General features: G+C 42.2%; 2 protein-coding genes across 2 annotated transcripts; one reads left to right on the plus strand and one right to left on the minus strand.

Moving 5' to 3' along the window:
* Positions 1-854: 854 nt before the first annotated feature.
* Positions 855-17,835, minus strand: LOC148407245 (bromo adjacent homology domain-containing 1 protein). The gene is made up of 7 exons (XM_088402676.1): positions 17,404-17,835; positions 7,570-9,165; positions 6,195-6,520; positions 5,954-6,113; positions 5,781-5,860; positions 5,282-5,373; positions 855-4,617 (listed from the first exon to the last, which is right to left on the minus strand). The coding sequence occupies exons 2-7, from the start codon at positions 9,143-9,145 to the stop codon at positions 4,422-4,424; spliced, it is 2,430 nt and encodes an 809-aa protein (XP_088258802.1). The 5' UTR covers positions 9,146-9,165; positions 17,404-17,835; the 3' UTR covers positions 855-4,421.
* Positions 17,836-20,490: 2,655 nt separating this feature from the next.
* On the plus strand, positions 20,491-21,435 carry ora6 (olfactory receptor class A related 6). The gene has a single exon (XM_088403662.1). It carries the CDS (start codon positions 20,506-20,508, stop codon positions 21,433-21,435), a length of 930 nt encoding a protein of 309 aa, XP_088259788.1. The 5' UTR covers positions 20,491-20,505.
* Positions 21,436-22,313: the final 878 nt, after the last annotated feature.

Below are 22,313 nucleotides of genomic sequence, written 5' to 3' on the forward strand. Positions count from 1 at the left end.
GGGATGTTTGCTTGCACCTGCCTGAATAAATGCAGTGACCTCAGTGTGACCTCAAGACTTTGCACATGCAACACCGCCTTCCACAAATCCACGCAAATGCACATACATTTGTCTCAATGCTGCCCTCCTGTGGAGATCTTTATGCGCGTTCATCTCGCCTACCGGGAAATATAGCATACTTCCTGTTTTGATGACACAAAACGGAGAGGACAGTTTCCCTTTTGCACTCAATAGCCTCCTAGAACAGGGAGAAGAAAAAAAATTATATATATATATATATATATATATATATATATATATATATATATATATATATATATATATATATATATTATTATTATTATTTTTTTTTAAATGATACAAAGTGTACTTTGTAATAAAATGAGCGTTTAAGAAAATTCAAATTAATGTCACACTAATTTTAGCTGAATATATGTTTTTCACCAATAATACCAAGGTGATATTCAGACGGGAATAAGTCATTCCGGTTTATATACTGCTAAGCCAATGGCTAATTTTGCATGAGTGTTTCAGACAATACAGTTGCTTGAAAGTGGCTCTGAATCTTCAGGCAATATAGCTGAACGAGAAAATTGGTTTTGTCTGTTCAAACACAAAATAACAAAACTATTACTTGTTCAATTTAAAACTTAAAAGGGATGTATAGGCACTCCTGTTTTTTGTTTTTTTTTCATAATATGACCTTTCATTAAGGCTGTAATCATCTTTAATGGAAACGCTTTTCAAATAATTTCAGTTTCAAGGCTTGATCAAACGGATGAAAGATTACGAGCCAAATTTTTAATTACTGTGAGTTTTCTCAGAGAGAACAACAGACAAATCGGACACAGAAATTTCACAAAGAACTTTATTAAAATGTATAAATATTTTTCAATGCAACATTTAAAATCAGCAGGGATGTTACATTAATTCAAGAGCTTTTCCAGGGCGCGAGAAAAAAAGTGGCAATAATATCCGATAGACACCTCTCTACTGCAAAAATATCGAAACATTTTTTTTTGTTCATTTTTATACATCGTCGTTGCAAGACTTTTTTTTTTCCAGATATATCAAAATATACAAGAAGCATAGATGCGGACCACAGTCTGCTTTCGTTTTGACTCAAAACACTTCCTGTGTGACATGACAAAAAAAACAAAAAAAAAACGTCTAATCTCTCATACTCTCTCAGCTGCTTCACCACAAAAGCGTAACAAGACGGCGGCCGTGAAATGGGGGGGTTGTTTTTTGGTTTCTTTTTTAAATGTTTTAAATGTTAATTTGAGACTTATCTTCAAAGATTGATGTTGGTCTATGTGCATTTTGTCTTTGTTATGTATTGATAATGAAGGTTTGTGTCTGCCACATGGCCGTAAGACCGCAACTGATGAACAATTTTGTTTGGGTGATCTTAGGGCCTCACATTAACCACTCACCCTATAAATGGACTTATTTCTAAGAATAATTCTTGTGTTTTAAGTTAATTTACGAAAACCTTTATAAATACTGACTATATGTAGTACTTCATTGTCTTTTTTTGGGGGGGGGCATGGTTAAAATGGCGTCGTGTGACACACTGGCAGGAGTCACTCCTTCGAAAAACTTCCGACTTTCCGTTTGCAATAGCAGTTATCCAGCGCAATTGCTGCACAATTATGTCCAAAATAATAATCACAATTCTTTTGGTCAATATCGAAATCCCGATTATTAATCCCGATTATTCACTATTTATTGCCCTTTTTATTTTTTTTTAACAAGCAGTATATAAATAAGGCTTCAAGGCTTGATTCAAATAATAATAATAATAATAAACTAAAATAAATAAATAAAGTCAATAATAATTCAAACAAATTCTCCATGATGTGGTAAAATTTTCAAAACATTTAAATTCATCTTACCGGGGAATTGCAGGGAATAAGACAAAACAAAACACTTTTGTGGAAGATCACGCTTTCTGCATGGCCATAAGAGCTTGTCGATTCTTTTTTTTTTTTGCTGTATAGTTAATACACAATGTTAATTTTATATGGGTGACATACCCATGACTTAATTGAGGTGCCGTCTCTTACAATAGTGGCCACTTTGTAAGGAAAGAAGTCTCTTTAGCTTCATGATATTAAAAACCAAATCTTTTTCAATCAATCAAATACCATTCATCAAAGAACATAATCAATTCCGAAAAGCATGCCCCCCAATAAGTTAAACTGACTTTAAGTACAGTATACAATTGATTCCATTTAAATATCCTCGAAAATAATTAATACAGATCTTGTAAAAATACTACACTATGTGTCTATTCAAACAGTGCTGGGTTTAAATATGTACATTTATTTTTTTTTTAAAGGGGAATTTAACATGTTGGTTTCACATAAATTTTAAATGAAATGAAATGCAATGAAGTTGTTTTGCACCCCAGAAGGGAAATTAAAAAGCCATCTAAAAATATATTGCGTGTGCCATCATCGGAAAGTAACGTCAAATATTCCTAATTTATTAGGGCTCTGTCAAGATCACTACGACACATTTTCAGGCTCTGATTAGGGCCAAATATTTAGATTCATGCACCCTCCATTGCACAATAATGGCTTCCTCTTTTAGGCATAAATAGATAGATGTATACATATAAATTCATGAGGAATGGCTTCAGCCATATTGGAGTATTGGTAAAACTGCAACACTACTTCTACTCAACCTCTTCACAAGTCACGAGTAATATTTTTTGTTCACACTGATGAAAGCAGACATCTCGACCACTTCCTTCTTCTTGCCCCACCATAATAGCATCCTTGGGAATGATTCAGTGCAATTTGAACAAGGCTTTCTAAACAGAAGCTAAAGCTAAAAGACAGTGGGCATTCAAACAAAGGCAAAAGCAATGGAAACCAAGTTGGATTGCAAATGGCGCGCGACATCCTAGTTCCTCCGCATTTATGTAGGAAATTCTCCAATAAATATGGTTGCGTATTGTTGCGAAGCACAATGTGTTCTGTGGATACTGTATGGTTGGCAGCATGTGGTCGGCGGCTTTGTCTCATTCACTTAAAACACGGAAATGAACTTTTTAGCCCGCGTGAAAGCCGCCGTTGGTTTTGATTGGCTCCAATTTATGATGTTGCCGAGATTTGCCCACTCGTGAAATCCACACGCTGCGCTCGCGTTGAGCCGACGCGGCAGCCCTAAGCCCCTTCCCTGTTTTGCCCTTTTGAGAAAAGAGAAATAAAAACACCCAGGAGTTCAAGCTAGAGAAACATCTTGAGTGGACTTTGGTCTGACATTTTGTAGATTGTGTTGAGCGGCATTCAGGGGAAATAAAAAAACGAAGAAAAAAAAAATGTCAGAAAGAGTGAGCGGCACTGAAGTCCGGCTTCCTGTAAAAAGCTGCTTTTGTTTGGTTTGATTGCCTGAAAGCTTCTCTGGAAAGAAACAAAAACATGCACACATATCACACATTCTCACATTTATCCACACTGACAACACTCGCATACTTACACACAAAAATGCACACAACTGTCCATTATCTCCTCCTTCAGTGGAGGTTCAGTGTTGGAACCTTAGCCACTGGCTTACCAACGAAACAAACATAGCGCTAAGGTGCTTTAGGGAGGAAACATGTGAGAGACGGTTGCCCAGATCAGCCTGGTGTTCAGCATGCCTGGCAGGCAAAGGGGGCTGCTGGAGAGGGAGGAGAGGAAGCAGAAAAATCTGATTTGACGGAAGCGGAAAATACGAGCGAGCTGACCGAGACGTCGTACGACGATTTGACTGTAACCTCTTCAGCCAGCTCAAGGGCTCTGTGCTTGGCCTAGTCACACACGCACTATTATTCCTTTGGGGGGGGGACAAGTTCTTGAACGCTTAACTGCTGCGAATTGGAATTTCTGTTTTGTTAAGCTTTTTTTTTTTTTTAAATCGGCTTCACTTTTCATCTCTTTACCCCTGATGGTGCCAGAATGTTTCATTCATGAGAGCCACCACACCATTAAGTCCCTTTAACGCTGCAACGCCAAAGTCGGGAATGTTGCAGGAATGACACGAAGTCACTAGCGCGTGCAATGGCGCCACCAGCGTCAGCTATATGACAACTCTGCATTGCAACAATGTCTGTTAGGAACGTCACCGCGACGGCAATATCTGGAAGGTCGTAGAAACGACGTCACCAATATGAGCAATGTCGTTATTAAAATGACTGTAACACCAATGTTGCCAGAATTTTGACATCTGAAATGACTAGGCATAGATCAGATCCAGGTTTCTAGGTATAGCAGGGTTTTAAAAAGTCTGGGTCATCATCGTGAAGAGCTGTTTTTTGTTTTTTTTTGCTAAAGTGCTTTTTGCTTCAGAATCTGATACTGGCCCATGCCTAGTAATGTCAATGTCTATTGAAAGACAAAATTCTAGCCACCACGCGATGCCGCCTCTTCCTACTGCAGGTTCTTGAGTATGCGTCCATAGCGGTAGTCGTAGACGTGTCGGCAGAGGTAGACCAGCTCGGGGTCCACGTCTGTGGGCACACAGCGGTGGGAGGGCGGGGCAAAATCCGGGCAGCAGGGAACCACGCTGCCGCTGCCACTGATGGGTAGGGCACCTTCGGAACGACGTTTCATCAAGGCACAATATCTACACACACACACACACACACGTTATATCGTTACAACCTTCTCAGGTTCAATTTATGGACAAATATAGAAAGATGGCCTCATTCAAACAGAGAACTTGCTTGTCCCGACTATAAAATTTTAATTCCTTGAAAGCCTAGACTCACAAATTATGCTGCTCTTATATCTATTAATCAGTCAATTAATTTAGTGCAAAATGCATGGTCTCAATACACTTTACAACATAATACAATTAAAACTCTTAATAAATACTTACATGCAGGGAAAAAACAGGTAGATAGCAAATGAAAAGGTGATGATAAAACAGTTACAGACTATACTGGGTTAAAATACTGACTAAAAGATATGTATTAAATGGATGAAGCTTTCTTTATAATCAATGAAAGCGCATTCCTTAAAAAAAAGGGGCACCATAAGAGAAAGAATCTAGAATGTCCCATTGATGCCATCTACTGGTGATTGAGCATCAGGAAAGTTGGTCCTTAAATTTGCAGTGGAGCATTGGAGCAGCATAAATTGCTGCCCAGCCCATCCCTGTAGAAAAACGGAATTGTCTAGTGTATTCGCATTGAATGCTACATTTTTGAGAGTCTTAACCACACTTTCAATTAACTTCTACTTTTGTCCACATTGAGACTCATCAAGACTTGATTGTTGTCCCTCACCTACAGTACTGGGCCAGCGGGAGGACGTAGCATCTGTCTTCAATGCAGGCTACGCTGTTTTCATCCTGATGTCGAGAGGCAAAGATCTCGTTCTGGATTGGAGAAATGGGTTCAATTACTCAAAACATTTTTGAGGTCATTTGGTGCTTGTTTGCGAGACTAAAATAAACATACATGATCAGTGAAAACCAAAACAGTTGTCTGGAGCGGGAATGAGAATTTCTCCTGTCGCCTTGGGTGGTAACATCACAATTTCGAAAAAGCCAACGAACAATCATAAGATTGTGCCTATATTTTGTATATTCCCAAAGGATTAGATTTAAAAAAATCAGCATTTAGGGGGGAACATAGTAATTGTGTCTAGTATTTGTGTATTCCACTTCGTAAAATGAAAAAAACGTAAGCCAAGGAAGCAGTAAACAGATGCAGTAAACACTCGAGAGTATCTAAATGCTGCGGCAGTGATATTGTTGCTCTTTTACAGTAGTCGTAATCTCACCTCGCAGTGTGTACTGGGGTCCCGGCCTCCCTGCGTGTGCTCCGGTCGGTAGTACCAAAAAAGACTCATCATCAGCTCCCCTGAGGCGACCAATAAAAACACATATACGCATAGCATACGGAACATCAGTAACCTTGACACATCATCCATCAACGTTTGGTTCTCCTGCTAACCGCTTTTGGGATCCTCCCACAAGGCTGATATCTTGGCCACGTAAGGAAGTGACTTCTTCCTGGGGCCCGAGCGCAGTAGCACCGTGTCTCGGACACGGATCACCTCGCCGTCCCTCTCCACGCCCTCGTAGCACTGCCTGAGCACCGTCTCGTCCTCCCCCTGTCATCGCAAAATTAGAAAATATGATTCCTTTACTATGCCAAGAGAAATTGACTGTTTTTCCTTTTTTTTAAATCTCACCGCAATGAAAACCTCTTTCTCTGCGGGGACCCCCACAGGCCGCCATCCATTGGTGGCACGTCTGCGGCCAATCCGCTTTTGTTGTATGGACCGAGGCCCAGAGTTTTGGTCTGGGTCGGAGGCGCCGGAAGGGCAGTTGGCGACCGCTTTTAGCCGTCCCCGGTGCGGCAGCTGATGCTGCTCGTCACCCGACAACGGGGTGAGCAGGTGGGGGTTAGTCGTCTGTGTGGAAGTGGGCACGCTGGATAAAGAGCAGTTGGAGAGAGGCAAAGATGGCGGCACCAGGATGGAGGCGTTGCGGTCACCTTGAGGAGTGGTGTAAGTTTCTAAAAAATTGTGAAGATGGTAGGATCACATATTTGAAAACTACTTTTATACAAATGGCTTAGACATATTATTATCAACAATTACAGCAAACTAGCTTCGCTGGGATGCTTTGAAGATGCGTTGCGGTTCAACTTCCGCCGCATTCTACCGTACTTCCCAGCCAATGGATGTCAAACCCAGGTTTGTTGCCATGACGACAAGAAGATAATTAGCTCCTAATAATAGGAGCAAAGTCCAAAGTATAGAAATAAGTGAGCGCTCAAAGACAATCAACGCTTTTTCACTCAAGGTAGCAGCACTTCATACACTACAATGTGTGTATGTGGCACATGGACAAGTGTTTGTGCTCTTTATCTTAAAGGACGCCAACATTGTTGGTTACAGCTGATCTGTGCATACAAAAAAATAATTTCACCTGATACTTGTAACACATCCACAGGGAATTTGGGCGTTCTTATATGGCAATGTTTATTTTTGCTAGCCTAGGTGAAGACATTTGTTGTATCAATGTGCTAATAAGCCTTACATTTGCTTGACATTTCGAACTCTGAAGCACATGAGCAAATGAGTGCAAGGTTAAATTTGGCAGGAAAAGCCCACATTTTAGGGTTTCCCAAATCAGAGCGCGCATCTGGCACGATGGTGTGTAAATGACACTTAAGTGGATTGGAAAAATCTATAGTGGCAGAAAAGCACGCGACAGCGCGCCTTGAGAGAATTTGGTCCTCTTTGTGCAGTGGAGCCTAGGAATGATCTTTCAAATGGGAGTTGACTTGCACAAGGCCATTCAGTAACCTTGTTGTGTTTATCTCGACCGTAAAACTCAAAGACTCGGTTGACTGCGTCGATAGTATTTGAAATTCCGTTATCGCCATACACCAAATTGGAGCCGAGGTTTGCCGGGATAAATGCGCTTCGGGGTTTGCGCGAATGCAAGAGATCAGATGGTTAAAAAACAACAAAAAAACGTGTACTAATCAAATTTTGGGAATAACTAGCATAGCATTAGATCCATCCGCCCCGAGGCTTAAGTCTGTTTCCTACAAACCTGTTTTGATGCCATGCGAGCAGCCGGTGCACCCCGCGTTGAAAGAGCACCCTCTGCTGGCGACGGGAGGAATGGCTCTGCAGGTGTAGCCGCCCATCCCGCAAGCATCACCGTAACACGGTGACGCCACAGAGTTGCAGCAAGTCGGGTGAGGCAGGCCTGAGTTGTGGGTGACGCGGGGCCCAGGCAGTGGCTTGGAACTCATCGTCCGATCGGGGCACAAGGCAGGTGGCGCAAAGTTCAGAGGCCGCGGGGCAAGCGTGGCCGAAGTCCCCGTGTGGGGCGGCGGTGGATGTGGCGCAATGTGGACGTAGTAACACAGGCAGGGATGGGTGCTGAGGGTGAGCGCCGGGTGGGAGTGTGTCAGGGACGGCGTGCTCACCAGGCACTCGCGTTTGACGGGCCCGCCGCCCGAGCCCATAGGGCCTCGGTCGCCCGACTCGGGATGACCCAGGAAGAAGGCCAGGCGGTGGCAGTACTCCACGGAGCCCTCGGGGGGGCAGCAGTAGCAGGGGCTCAGCTCAGTTTCCAGCTGTTCTTCCTTCACGTTCTTGAGGGAGTATCCTAACATGCTGCGGGACTGGTAGCCCGCTTTGGCCAGAGCGTGGGTCCCGGGCTCCCACTCCACTTTGGGCTCAAAGTCGGCCTTCTCCTTACAGGCTGCACAACTGCAGGGCACCGGGGAGACTTTCGCAGGTGCCTCATTTTGCTTTTGGGACCTCTCTTTGTGTTTAACTCTGGTGGGCTGTTTTGGAGTCTGGCCAGGGGTCTTGCAGTCTGACGTGGTAGTAGCGCTAGATAAGGTCTTCACACGCTGTTTGGACACAGCGGACGAGCTGGTCAACTTCAATAAGGCGGCGGCATTGAGTCCGGCCAGTCGCCTGGGTGTCGGCACATCCAGGAACGCCAAGCTCGAGGCCCGGTTCTGGTCTACACTTGCGTTCCTGGCTTTCTTGACCTTCTTGGAGATTTGGTCGAATTTCGGTGACGAGGACAGTTTGGACACAACCCCACGAGTGGCTTTTGGAGGCGCCGCTTCATCCGGGCAGCCGCCTCCATTAATGGGTTCCTCCTGGTGTTTTTTGGCCAACCTGGCAGTCGATTGGAGGTCGGTGGCCCTGTCCAAGAGCAGAGTGTTGACGGCCTCGGCGTTAAGCGAGGCCAGGCGTCGCTTGCGGGGCTGTGAGACGTGTGCGCCGAGGAGCGCCGATTTGACTTTAGACGCCGTATTGGCATTGCTGAGCTTCGCCTTCCTGGACTTATCTTTGAGAGATCTTTCTTCAGCTTTCTTCCTGATGCTTTCCTCCAACCTTGTGAGGAGGACACGGCAGCTAAGGCCCTCTCCAAGCCTCCCTCGCAGAGGATACAATTTCCTGTCCCACTTCTTCTCCTCCGCCTTATTGCTCCTCTTGTCCTTCATCGCCTTGTTGTTTTTCCCCCGCCGGATGACCTCGCAGATCTTCTTCGTTCGGCCGAAGCGGAGGGCACGCTCGGCCTGGTCCCCGCCCATGGTTCCACCGTGTGGCCGCGGAGGGTGGTGGTCCCAGCGGGAACCTTTCTGCTTTGTGTGGGTCATCACATGCTTCCGGATGCAGCCTGGCGGCGATAGCACGTGCAAGAAAAACCATAAAACATCTCTTAGGAATTGTATTTCTATTTCTGTGAAAGTTAATACTTGGTAATGCACTGTTCATTGGTTTGATTCAAAAAAAAAATATGAAGGGAATGAGGGAGGATAAATAATCCTGCATGGCCTAGAGGTGTTTGACAGACTTATAAGCACCTTTTTCTCAGTAAGGACATAATCACTAATTTGTGTCGTGGCATTAGTGTTGGCCAATTCCCACCGCCCTGGTTTAGTGATACAGCAGATGTTAAATGGGTTGGGCAATGGGCCAACGCGGCGCTTCGGAGCAGGACTGATGTCAAGCGTTGCATCGAGTCGTGACCGTTAACATTATCCTTACGCGCGAGTCTCGTCTCTGACTTAAACGCCTAAAAGATGCAAATGAGTGAGGACGACGAGAGCCTTCACACATATTAAATATTACTAGATATTAATATCATTTTACATTATATTTTATTATTTGCGCTTTTTATGTGCTTTTACTTTCACATAATTCATCCAATTTACGTCTTTTTAATTGTGACGTTCCAAATATTCATGGAATTCAGACTTTCATTTGTTTTTCAAAGACATAGTTTTCCCAGAATTAAAAAAAAAAAAAAATCTACTACACACTCCTCAGCCTTTGCATGTTTTTATCCATTATCTTCAAGCTCTTAAAATGTCTTTCAACGCTATCCCCGGATCCAAATTGCAGGCTCTTTAGGAAAACATGTAAAATCTAACGCGCTCCCTTTTAACCTGCATACTTGAGACGGCAGAGGCGAGCTAATCAAGGCCTACTGAGCTGTGTCATGCAGCATTAACAGCACAAGACTCAACTGACAGTCGTGGCGACAGCGTGAAAGAAAGGAAACCCACGCAGACGTGCTTCCACAAATAGATGAGGGACGGACGTCAGAGTTAATGACACCCCAGGAGGGAGGGAAGACGCGTCGTAATAAAAACACCCAAAAGTTTGTTTTTATTTTCAGGGTGACTGACTGAATTGCAGCCTTTGCGATTTGTAAAATGACATTCCGCTACACATGGCGTGTCGATTTGGAACAGAAGATAATAACGCTCGATCTTTCATTGACGCTGTCAGTCATCTTTTCGTATTTATTTGATAAGGTACATTATTACTAAGGCGCACTGGCAGCTCGATATTTGGAACTTCCTTTGCCAACAGAGGAAAGAAAATTATTTGTTCCAGGAATATTTGCATTGTTTGAGCTTGAGTTTTCAAAAACAACTCAGAAATTGAGCTTTTTTTTTTTCAAATCATTTACGTCACACCACCGTTTTCTTTTGAGCACATCTGCACTCTACTCATCTGAATGTTGGCCTTTTTTGTGTGTTGCATTCAAGGCCCAGGTTGATGTGTTTTCCAGCATAACTGATTTTTTTTTAATTTTGTCAAAGGGACGTAATAATTAGCGCTATCAAGATATTTAAAGATTGCAGACTTGCTCTAACGTGGGGCGATATCAATAGTTGCAATAGTTAGCTGTGGCTGCGGTCACAGATAGGTGCTTTGCATTTATGTGCTAGGCTAAAGTTGAGCTGCTTATGTGGTAAGCAAGCTCCTGATGAAGAAGAATATCACTCTCCCTTTATCAACACTGTTGTGTTTTTTTTAAGTTAAATTTACCTTTCATCAGAACGATAACTCTCACACGCTCTAACATTTTCACATCTTCCTCCTGCTCCTGAACTCGCCTTTCCACCCACACGTGCCAAACACATTGACAGCCAATCAATGTCCACTTCAGGGTGTGATTGACCTTTTCCAACCCCCGACGACTCAAAGCACAAGAATCCCATGAAGCTCTATATGGCTGGCATGAAAAGTCAGGTTACCTTTCAAAGGTAATTAAATGACTCGACAGCTCGATAGTTGCTGTTCATACTGATCACTTTTGAACAAACCGGGCCGACTCGAATGTGTGTTCTGTGGTTCTAACGAGAGAGTTAGAAGTCGTAATACTAGTCATTGTTTTGTAGAGCATAAATAGCATGTGCTTGTGAGTATTGTTAAATTATCACTGTGTGTTTCTGCACCAATTATTCATTCTTTCCATGACACTTCACAATTTTCTACCTTTGCAGTCTGGAACACACTCATGTTCTCATGGTACATTTTGGAATTACCAATGAAAGCAGGTTTTTTTTTCTTATTTTGGGAGCGTTGCATGTTAGCCAATGACAAACAAACAGATAGCTAGAAAGGCAGATAGACAGCCAGCCCGCGTTGGCGTGTTTGAGGTTCTGAGAGATAGAAAAAGAAGCTTGCGAAGAATTCCAAGTTTTGTTCCACACCCCACACATTTGAAGAGAGCTCCGGCAAACCACATTTACTCTGCATGCATGCACGTATCCATATATCCATACGTTCATTAAATGTGCATGTGTCGGAAAGATGCAATACAGTAAAGCCTGACGTAGATTGCCCATGTGAAGAGGCTCTAAATATGGGCTGCGGGAGGGAGGTGAGGTAGGAAGGGGGGGGGGGGGGGGGGGGTGGACGCGTACAGAAGCAAAATAAAAGGCACCCTTTCCCTTCTTTCCTCCAATCCATCCCGATCACATTTTCGAACCGGATTCCTCTTGGACGATACGGTGGCGGACACGATCGAGCGCCGAGCCAACCAAGCCGGCAGCTCCGGCAACCCCCCCCCCCCCCCCTTTTTTTTTCTTCCTGCCCCTATAAAAACAAATATGACATTTCCAACAAATTCTCCTCTCCCTTTTTCAACCTCCGATCGGAGCAAGTTGGCGACGACCGAGATCGAGACGACAACTTACCGCCGCACTTCCTGCTGCTTGCCGGAGGGGAGGGTGGGAGGAGAAGGGTGGGGGGTGGGGGGCGTGTTGCGAGAGAGTGCGCCGGGGGGGCGAGGCGATCGAGGGAGCCGGACTGATGAAATGATGGCACGGCCCCTCAAACTAGGAGCTCTGGAAGGTGCTCGGTGGCGATGTGATCGCGTGTGTGTTCGTGTGCGTTCTTCCTGGTTACGTTTCGGCAAACTATCTTGATTGACACCAGCTCTATAGCAGGTTTATTAAAAACACATCTCATTTTAACACTATATTTTGACAGAGAAACACATACTGGATTGAATCCGGTTTGAATTCGATTCAAAGTCAAATCGGTTTTAACGAACAAAAACAACCAACGGAATTTTGCAGATCTGTTTCAATTCACGTGCTGTCACCATACGAACACTGAACATGGTCAGAAACCACACATCTTGGTCATCAAGCTTTCAAAAGGACTCAAAAAAAGCAGGAAAACAGATTCTGAGCAGCTTTCTACTCTGAGCTGTAAACACTTTGAATAACAACAATCCAAGAACACACTGAATGTAACAACTGCACTCAGGAAAACATCTAGAATATTTATTCTATTTATTGCACATATTTCCTTAACCCCTGAGTGTCTGGGGATTTTTCACTAGGGCGAGTTGGCTCAAAATTTCCCACTGAGGTTAATATCCACCAATTTGAGTCGTGCCCCCAATTTTTTTTTTATTAGGTGCTCAAAACATGCTTGGATAAATAATTGGATGTGGTGTCATTTCAACAAGCAAACTTAATTTAAATAGAGACTGATTATCTGGCAGCAATATTAAAATAGGAAGTGGGGGGCATTGTCATCATAGCCACACACACAAAAAAAAGATTTGACAGGTAAATACTGAATCGGAATTGAAATTAACTTACACAATGTACACATGTTTCTTTTGTCCTACAGTGAGTACTAAAAGGCAAAAATATTTTATAGCACCACATGTATGGTTGTGTGAGCAAATGTGATGAATAGCAGAAAAAAACAGTGGACTGTTTTGTACAGCGGCAAAATCAATAATCATTACTGGCTCTTTTTACCGCAAGCTGACACAATCCTTTCCTCTGTTTCAAGACTGACTAATCACTCATCATCATCATCATCATCATCATCTTTTGGAAATTGTGCCAAAGCTCCACAAGCGATGTTTTAAGTGCACATTTAACATTTACTGTAACAAGTGGAGAAAAAAAGAGGTTAATATGATTTCCAACAGAAAAAAGAGGGCAAACGTAATAAAGTGAGATGGATAGCCCAAGTGGGACCAGAAAAAGATAAGCTCATTCCCAGTACTTTCAGTGGACATTCTATTGTTTTGGCTACAAAGAAATCACATCTTTGGCCACTAACCAACCTGCCCAAAACTTTCCATCTTTGAAAAAAAGAAAAAAAAAAAGAAGAAATAATAAAACATGAAGACAAATGTGATTCAAATAGTGCAATCCTGCTAAAAGAGCACTTGTCTCATTTCAAAATTCTTAACCATGGAGCCTGTTGCTAACTAAAACAGCAGCACCTAAATGAATGAAAGTATCACATATGTGTTCCCCGTTCTTCATTAAAGACACTTGGTGGTGGTTTATCACCCAATCCGTCAATGCCTTCACAGTGACCGTCAGCGATATGACGATGCTTGTTCGGCCCAGTCGCTATCCCCTGAGCCTAGTCGGGCTCCGCTCAATTTTCATATCGTAAAAAGACTCCGTCCAAGTATGTTAACTGCCAGTCCGTCACTCCTTCACTGACTCATTAGCGAACTACACTGGCAGAAGTCCACTGATAATTGCTCAGGCTCAATTACAAGTACAGTATTGCTTATTGCGCTTAATATCGCAGGTGCCACAAATTAAAATGCTGCTGTGTGACATTTATGGCTCTTTAGTAGAAGTGAGAAACAAAGACTCACTGGGGCATGTTGTTATTTAAATATAACAATTAAATATATATATATATATATATATATATATATATATATATATATATATATATATATATATATATATATATATATATATATATATATATATATATATATATATATATATATATATATATATATATATGGCAGTGTAAAGCGCTATTTAAGTGTCCATTTACCATTTAACCAAGCTGACGTATTAATTTTTTGAAAACATAATCTGTGTATCGAAGTGCCATGGGCCTCTGTAATGGCAATATATGGCGTTTTTGAAAGTCACTGTTATTATCTGACAAAAATACCTGAAAATACTAGTAAATACCATAATTTCACCCCAAAATGAAGGGTGCGTTTTATCCGCATGTGCATCTTATATTTGTTTTTTTTTGCTTACTTCATAGTCCACAAACACAATAATATACAAAATCCCATCTTTAGACTAGTGGGGTTGCAAAGAATGCGCTTTTGTAAAGAAAACCTTTGGATTAGTGTCTCCTTTAGTTAGAAATATAACAAGAATGATACTGAATTGTCTGAATCAAAGATCAGAGTGGGTGGATCCCATAGTTGATAATGATCTTAAAAGCGGATCTGTGTGTATTAAAAAAATCAGTGCATTGATTTTTTTACAACTAGAGTAAAGAGATTTTCTACCTTCACCTCGTAGATAGGCAAGTGACTCATGTCATCCCCCCCCGCCATAAAAACACCTTGAGCACTGTATGCGCTCACCTTCTGATTTATCAGTGATGTCATGATGGAATCATCCCCCCGGTGAGCTCATTGCACTTATGACCTAATTGTCATCTACTAGCGATTGGGTTAGGGATCACGGCAATTCATTTTGTCTATAATTGCACACACACGGGCACACGGGCTCTAAGTACATAACAGAACATTAAAATACTCACGGGGGACTCGTACTGTTTGCGGTATGTTGTCATGGTGCTGGTCCACCTGCAAGTATGTGCGGCCGACAAACTACTGTTGCACTTTAATGCCAGCGAACGTAGTTTTTATGTTCCCCCCAAGGACCCCCCCGCCCTCAATGAGTCACACACTGAGAGCAAAATGCAGGCCAGAGGTGTAAAAAAAAAAAAAAAAAAGACTCTTGACATAACAGAAATAAAGTGTCTTATTATGATGTTAAATCACAGCCAGTAGGAATCCATTAATACTCCTCCAGGTTTATGATAGAACCTTTAGGAGCTATTATTGAAGGCAAAGGTGCACTAGCTGTGGAACTTGTTTAGGAATACGCATTACTTATGTACTTTAACCCAAATTGAAGGTCCTGTAACCATGTTAAAAAGTCCACAAAAAGAAGGAACCCAGGCTTGAACTCACTACCTCTGAATTGTGATGTTGACTTGCGAACCAGTCACGCACACACTAGAACTAAAAACACTAATGAGACTTTAGGCTTTGGGTTGTTTACAACAGGGGTTCTCAACCTTATTTCACAAAAATAATCAATAATAAGTGTGAGACTTGTTTTTAAGAAACAAAAAAATATTAGACATCCTGTTTTGGGGGTACGGTAGGGATCTGTTCACAAAAATAAATCATTAACTTACTGTATTTTCCGCACTATAAGGCGCACCTAAAAGCCTTATTTTTTTAAAAGCGGATGGTGCGCCTTATAATCAGGTGCGCCTTGTATATGGATCAATATTGATATTGGGATTCGTAGATGGGGAATGAACCGATAAAGTTAGCTTTACCAGTTTATTTTGTGTGTTTACCGTTGAACAAGGTTGCTCATATTGACATTGAGTTATTATTCTATTGAGAGTTTAGAGTTATTATTTGAGTTATTAGTGTTATTACTTTTGAGTATTACTATATTGTGATTGAAAAAGTTTTAAAATATGTCATTAATTGAGGGTGCGCCTTATAATCCGGTGTGCCTTGTATATGGAAATACTTTTAAAATGTGTAATTAATTGAGGGTGCGCCTTATAATCCGGTGTGTCTTATAGTGCGGAAAATACGGTAATTATTAAGGAATAGTTGTCCACAAAAAAATAATCAACATAAAGTGTCAGACCTGTGCTCAAGAAGACATAATTGTAAATAAACACAGAAAGACAAAGAACAAAAAACTGAAAAATATTCAACTTTAAGTTTCCTCTTTTGGTATCATAGCAGAGACGTCTTTACAAAAATAAGTGAAAAGACTCATGAAAAAGACAAAAAAAAAAACATGAAGAAATCCCATACTGGATACTTTCAATGATTTTCTGTTTCGCCAGCACTTGACTTTAACAGCACTTTGAATATTTCTTTGTATAGAAGATTGCGATGGGTATTTTTTTCTGCCGTTCTGTCCTTGCCCTTCACATTTTACAGCTTACAACATACTTGGCAAATTTGTTGCTACCGCAAAGTGTAAAATAACTTCAAATGACCAACTTCTTTTTTGTATAGATTCCAATGGTTTCGCATTTTACTACACTTGACACTCAACTTTTACAGCTTTGAAAATACTGTACATGTTCCTTTTTATTTCTGGTTATGGGGCAGACAGCAAGTCCAAGTCATGAATAAGTCAGTAATAACAAAGTAATAAGTCCAATAATTAGTGCATTTGTAGATTGGGCGCAATACAGCAGCTTTCCTATACAGCTTGGCTTTGCAGTCTTTACAATTGACTTTTACCGCACACCAGTACATTTTTGGTCCCATAAAAAGGCACAATAAATCCAATCATGTAGTTCAAGCGGCATAAATGGATTCCAAGAGAAAATGTTCCAGTGGTTCCCCCCCACACACACAATTTATATCCTTGACGCTTGAGCTTTACAGCACCTGGATCATTTTTAGCCCCGTGAAAAGTCAAACGACATAAATGAACTCATGCAGCCGGGCTCCAATATTTTTACTACGGGATTCAATTTGGGGTGTTTTTATACCCTTGGCTCTTGGGTGTTTTGGAACACACCTGTGCCTTTTGGGATATGATTGATGCAGTGATGTAGTTGCGATGGTTATTTTTGTCAAGCTTCCATTGTTTTGGTCCATTTGGATACCCTCACACTTGACTTTTCCAGCACGGCGATGCAGTTTTGGGCCATGTAAAAGGAGATGATAATGTGAAGATTTGTCCTATGAGCAACACTGTGGAGTCAAGCTGCATTTCCGACAGTGTTTTATGGGACTGTACAGACTAATTAGCCTCATTTCGCTCTATTACCACATTGTTTGTCTTGCACTTTACCGGTGGAGGAAAATGTGTGTGTATGTGTGTGTGCGTGTGTGTGTGTAGCTGCTGCTGCTGGTGGGGGTGCACCGGGATAACAAACAAGTCCCAGACTACCACTCCCAGGGAATCTTTCCCCACCACGACTTGCATTCATATTATAAATAATATAACAGGATTATGTGTCCGAAAACGTTCTCGAGACACGACTTTGTTAAGAAGCCCGCGACGAGACGGGATGATACCGGAGGACTTACCGCGATGGAGTTGAACCTCGCGGCCGCTTCAAGCTCGCTGGTGCGGGGGTCCAGCCGGCCAGGGGGGTGGGGGGGGACCACTTCCCAATAATCCGATCCAACGAGACCCCTTCCGCCCGATCGCTCGCTCGCTCGTTCGTTCGATCGATCGTCGCAACTGGGTTTTCCCAACAACTCGGAGCTCCCGTTACCAGCGGCTCCGGCACTTCCTCTTCGCCGGAACCGCCAGCCCCGCTCGGCCAGCTCGGCTGGCTTGTAGCCTGTACGCCGAGCCGAGTGCACGGAGCTTCTTCTCGCTTGGCGCAGCCGCCTCCGATCGGCGTGCGGAACCAACGTGCCTCGACCGAAATCCGAACGGGAAAGTCTTAGTTGATTCCTGTCTTTTCTCCTAATCTTTGGAAAGAAACGGAGGTGAAGACGGAGAAGGGACGTCTAACGTCCTACTCGTGCGCGCCGCCGAAGCATGTGATGGCAACATGGTGAGCCTTTTAAAGGGGTATCCACGCGTGACTACGCTGGGGCGGGCGCACCTACTGTACGTATGCGCGACCCGCACTTGGAACTTTGCAGAAGGGGTCCAACTGCAACGTCGTTGGAAACGAGCACCTCTGCAACCTAATTTATGCGCCTGTTGCATGGTTAAGTCTCCGGTCACCTTTTATTTGTGTGAGTTGGGGTGAGAAGGGGCACAAAAATCAAATTAAATGCTCCTCTAACAACAACAAAAACTGCTCTAATGTGATTTAGCTACCTGGCGTCAGTATAACTGACGGAGCAACAAGCTGTTTATTACGACAGCCCACCTGATCAAGCTCATCAGTACGGCACTAATATTAGGCTGTTAAAAATTACCAGCAATTCACAGTAATTTACAGGAAAATGTTGTATTCAAGTTACCCTGTAATATAACAATGAATACCTGTGTAAATTACAGCAACCTTGGAATTTACAGTTCTTTACTGTTACTCCACAGTAGAATCTATTTATCAGTATGTTGTTGTAAAGGCATTCACAGGATTTTGCTGTATACCGTGAAAGTAATGCAAAACGTATCCAATAATTTACTGTGAAGTCACAGCAAAATTTTAACAGTGTAGTTATAAAGGCTGACATGATCCCAAGACCCAAATGCTAGCGTTAACAACCAAAGCGTAAAATTTTTAAGAGTCGAACAGCTTACTGCTTTGAGCGTGACTCTGATTTACATCATCTGCCAGTAAATTATTCATTTCAGTTCCAACTTTAAAATGAAGCAATTTCCCTCAATTGTAAAAATGTACAAATCCAAGATCAGCTTCACTAATATCTGAATCTTTTTTAATGTCGGCGCCCAGGAAGATGAGCACAAACCCCTTTGGGAGGACCATAAAAGTAAAGAGAATAAAACATAATGCAAGAAAAACAAGCTTACGTTTGTGGAAAAAAAAAACATTTTTTTTCCTCCAGGTTCTTGATTGATAATTATCAGAGGCTAAGCTGCTAGAAGCTCCATCCCCAACGTTCCCTTTTTTCTCCATTTACTGCCAGTGTAGGGCTTAACCTTAATCACACACGACATATACACATTCACAAACGCACACAGTGGGACACACCATTAAGCTGAATCAGGATGCAGGGAGTTCAGTTGCGCTAACGAATAGATGATGCGCTAGGCTAGCAGAGGAAAAAGACAAGCTGAAACATGAACTGGTCCTCTGTCAACATCACGAGACCCCTGTGTCCCATTATGGCTTGTCAACTGTTAGGCTCATCATTCAGATTTCACATGATGGGAAAAAATTGAGTGGAACCGCTAAGGTCCTAAACCATTTGATTGGATTTCAAAAACAGTTTACCCCCATAGAAAAAATATCTGGTCCTGTACTGTCATGCAAGCATTCAATAATATATATATATATATATATATATATATATATATATATATATATATATATTTTGTTGACTTTAATTTCTATTTTCTCTAAATGTCCTTAAAGGCCCCATACCATTGTGTGTCGCCAAAATACTAAATATAATAGTAAAATAGCCTCACATAACTTTCTAATTTGTATTGCAAAACAAAAACTTGGAAAAGTAAATATATGATAAACACCCGTAGGCCATGAATTTCAAACAATACAATTGGAAACAATAACAACGCCGCTAATTTGAGCATGATGGTTTCTAGTGCCGTGTGTAGAGGAATCCCGATCCGATAATGATATCGAATATTGTTCCCATATCAGCCCCAAAAAAAAACACCATCAGTTTATATTGGTCCACATCATGGGTATCAAACTAATTTTTATCAAGCGCAATAACTGGGTCATAATTTCTCATTCCTACTGTTTGCTAACTATTGTTAAAATCAACAAAAGCATGTATTGTTCCTGCTGATATGATCATATCGGACCCATATCATTATGGGAGCATAATCTAGGCCCGAATATCAGTGTCAGACAGTATTCTAGGCTCAATATCAGTATCGGACAGTATCCAGTACCCAATATCATACCAGGAGTAAAAAAAGTTGCATCGGGACATCCCCTATGATCAGTTCATCACTTGCCGTTGTAATTGTCAAATTTATTGTTACTCACACGGCCTCTGCATTGCTCAAGTGTAATGTTGTGCTATAATTGGGATGAATGAATGAATCAGTGAGGCCTTCATTATCATAAAGCTTGATTTACTGTAAGACTAGTCTTCCCGTAGACAGAAAAGAGCTTTTGATGTGTGCTCTTTAATCAACATGCTGTAGATACTGACTGATGACGGCACAAATCAAATTCACGTCGTGCAAACTGGTGTTGTAAATATGCATTTGCCGATGTCAACTCGGGGACATATAACATCCCGACAACATGTCACCAACCTAAATCCGACCCGACTGAAAGTCTCGTCTCTGGGTGACGCTTTTGAAAAGCTCAGAGGTGAAAATTTAATGACGCCCAGCCTTCAAATCTTTCCAGCATGCTTTTTGTTTTGCTGTCTGTATAATGAGCTCAGCCAATCAGCAAGCTCCAGGCATCTCCGAGGACTCCTTAAAAAGAAGTGTTTGGTCTTGGATGGATAGAGACGGATTCTCTTCAAATCGTGCGCCGATCTCACTTAAATTCAACGATGCTTGAATTTTCCTTCTACCTCTTGGCTTTAAGAGTCTTCATTTCTTGCATGGGCCTTGCGGGTAACGTCTATCTCATCTACTCCACCGTTCAGACCTCGGTCAAGGCATTTGATATGTTTCTTCTGGGACTGGCCGCCGCCAATCTGGAGGAGATCGCGGTCGTCAACGTCTACGATATCGTCATTCTTCAAAGGTCCTATGTCGTCTTGGATGCGTGGTTATGCCGCTGGCTCAAGTTCTTGGCGGTGTTGGGAGAAATCAGCAGCATCCTCTTCACCGTCCTCATCAGTGTCTACCGCTACCAGAAACTCAGATACACCAACAAGAGGGTCCATCTTCCCATCTACCTGGATAACATCCGCGCCGCTTGGATGGCGATTAGGCTTTGCGTTGGTACCTCCATCTTTTTGAGCGCTCCCATTTTGGTCATGAACTTGCAAAGTCCAACAGGGGATCTGATGGGGAACCGTACGTGGAACCACAAAGGATGCCCCCCGGACTTCTTTCTATGCAGTAACCATCACTGTCCAACGGTTAACCGTATGTACAAATACACCTTCATCCTTCTGTGTTACCTGCTGCCACTGGTCATCGTCACGCTCACAAGTTGCCTCATCGTCGCCGCGTTGCTCGGTCCGAGGACGGCGGTGAAGCCCATCGCCAGTGTGAGCGACTCGACCCGGACTAAAAAACGGCGGAACGTTCGAGGGCTCCATCGGAGCACCGTTGCGATCCTGGCGGCGATGGCGTTGTTTCAGGTAGACTGGACTCTGTATTTGGTTTTCCAAATGACTTTTAATGCCACTGACTTTCCCTTTTGGGCTGAACTGGAGTTCTTTATCTCAACGTCCTACACGTCCATCAGTCCATACGTGTTTGGGATTGGTAAAGGCTTCTTCGCTGTCAAGAACTTCTGGAAAAAGTAGTGGCGGCGTTGGTGTTGCTCCAGGTAAACCGGACTATTTGTATGGTCTTCCAGATAGAGAGCTTTTCTCCAAATCTTACAAATCCATGCAAGTAGAAGACTGGGAATAGCCTGGTTTTTTGTCAAGAACATTTGGAAAATATATCTTCTTCAGACTGTCGAGAAGATAAAAGATTTCTAACCAGAAATCGGTTTGTATTTTTATTAGGGCTTTCAAAGGTAAAGTTTTACCTTAAGAGATGAAGTAGACCACAGGTGTCAAACTCAAGGCCCGGGGGCCAGATCCGGCCCACCGCGTCATATTATGTGACCCGCAAAATGTTGGTTTGACTTCAAGTTTCGAGCCAAAATTCTGCTAATGGGCAGAATTAAACCTCTGCGGGAAAAGGTTCATCTAAAGCGATCAAGGAAAAATATTACAGCAGTTTTTGAAGTGAAATATCTTTTTATTTGATGATTTTATATTATTCCGAGATTTTAGTAGAAAATTGCTGTTGTGATTACCCGTGAAAAAAATTCCGATAAATTAGTCTATAAAATTAACCGCTTAACACGACTGATTTTTATTCACTAGTTGTTTGTTTTTAGTTAACTTTGATTCACAGAGTATTGTAAGATATCACGAATAGGCACCGCTCTTTGCATTGCGAACAGTATAAAAGTTCCACCTTGGCTAAAATAAAACCTTTTTTTAAATTGTATTTTACGTCTTGGTATTGAATGGAGTACCTAACGGTGAAAATTGATTCTGCTGTGTGAAACCCAACTTGCAATGCAGTTAAGTTCCCTGCAAATGTCAAGACCGCATTTATACTGCTTGACCCGCCTCCCATTTCAATAAAAATGGTACATTATAATCCTTGAGGCCTGCTTGGAAGG

The sequence above is a fragment of the Hippichthys cyanospilos genome, chromosome 20 (genome assembly GCF_059441005.1).
Source record: "Hippichthys cyanospilos isolate Australia breed blue-spotted pipefish chromosome 20, RoL_Hcya_1.0, whole genome shotgun sequence".
In the NCBI taxonomy this organism is placed as follows: Eukaryota; Metazoa; Chordata; class Actinopteri; order Syngnathiformes; family Syngnathidae; genus Hippichthys; species Hippichthys cyanospilos.

Excerpts from the sequence above, each read along its gene's own strand:
- ora6 (XM_088403662.1), top strand. The coding sequence starts at position 20,506 with ATGCTTGAATTTTCCTTCTACCTCTTGGCTTTAAGAGTCTTCATTTCT.
- LOC148407245 (XM_088402676.1), bottom strand. The coding sequence starts at position 9,145 with ATGACCCACACAAAGCAGAAAGGTTCCCGCTGGGACCACCACCCTCCG. Across the intron at positions 6,114-6,194 it reads AGAAAGAGGTTTTCATTGCG|GGGGAGGACGAGACGGTGCT; the intron begins GTGAGATTTAAA and ends TTGCGATGACAG. Across the intron at positions 5,861-5,953 it reads GTGGGAGGATCCCAAAAGCG|GGGAGCTGATGATGAGTCTT; the intron begins GTTAGCAGGAGA and ends TGGTCGCCTCAG.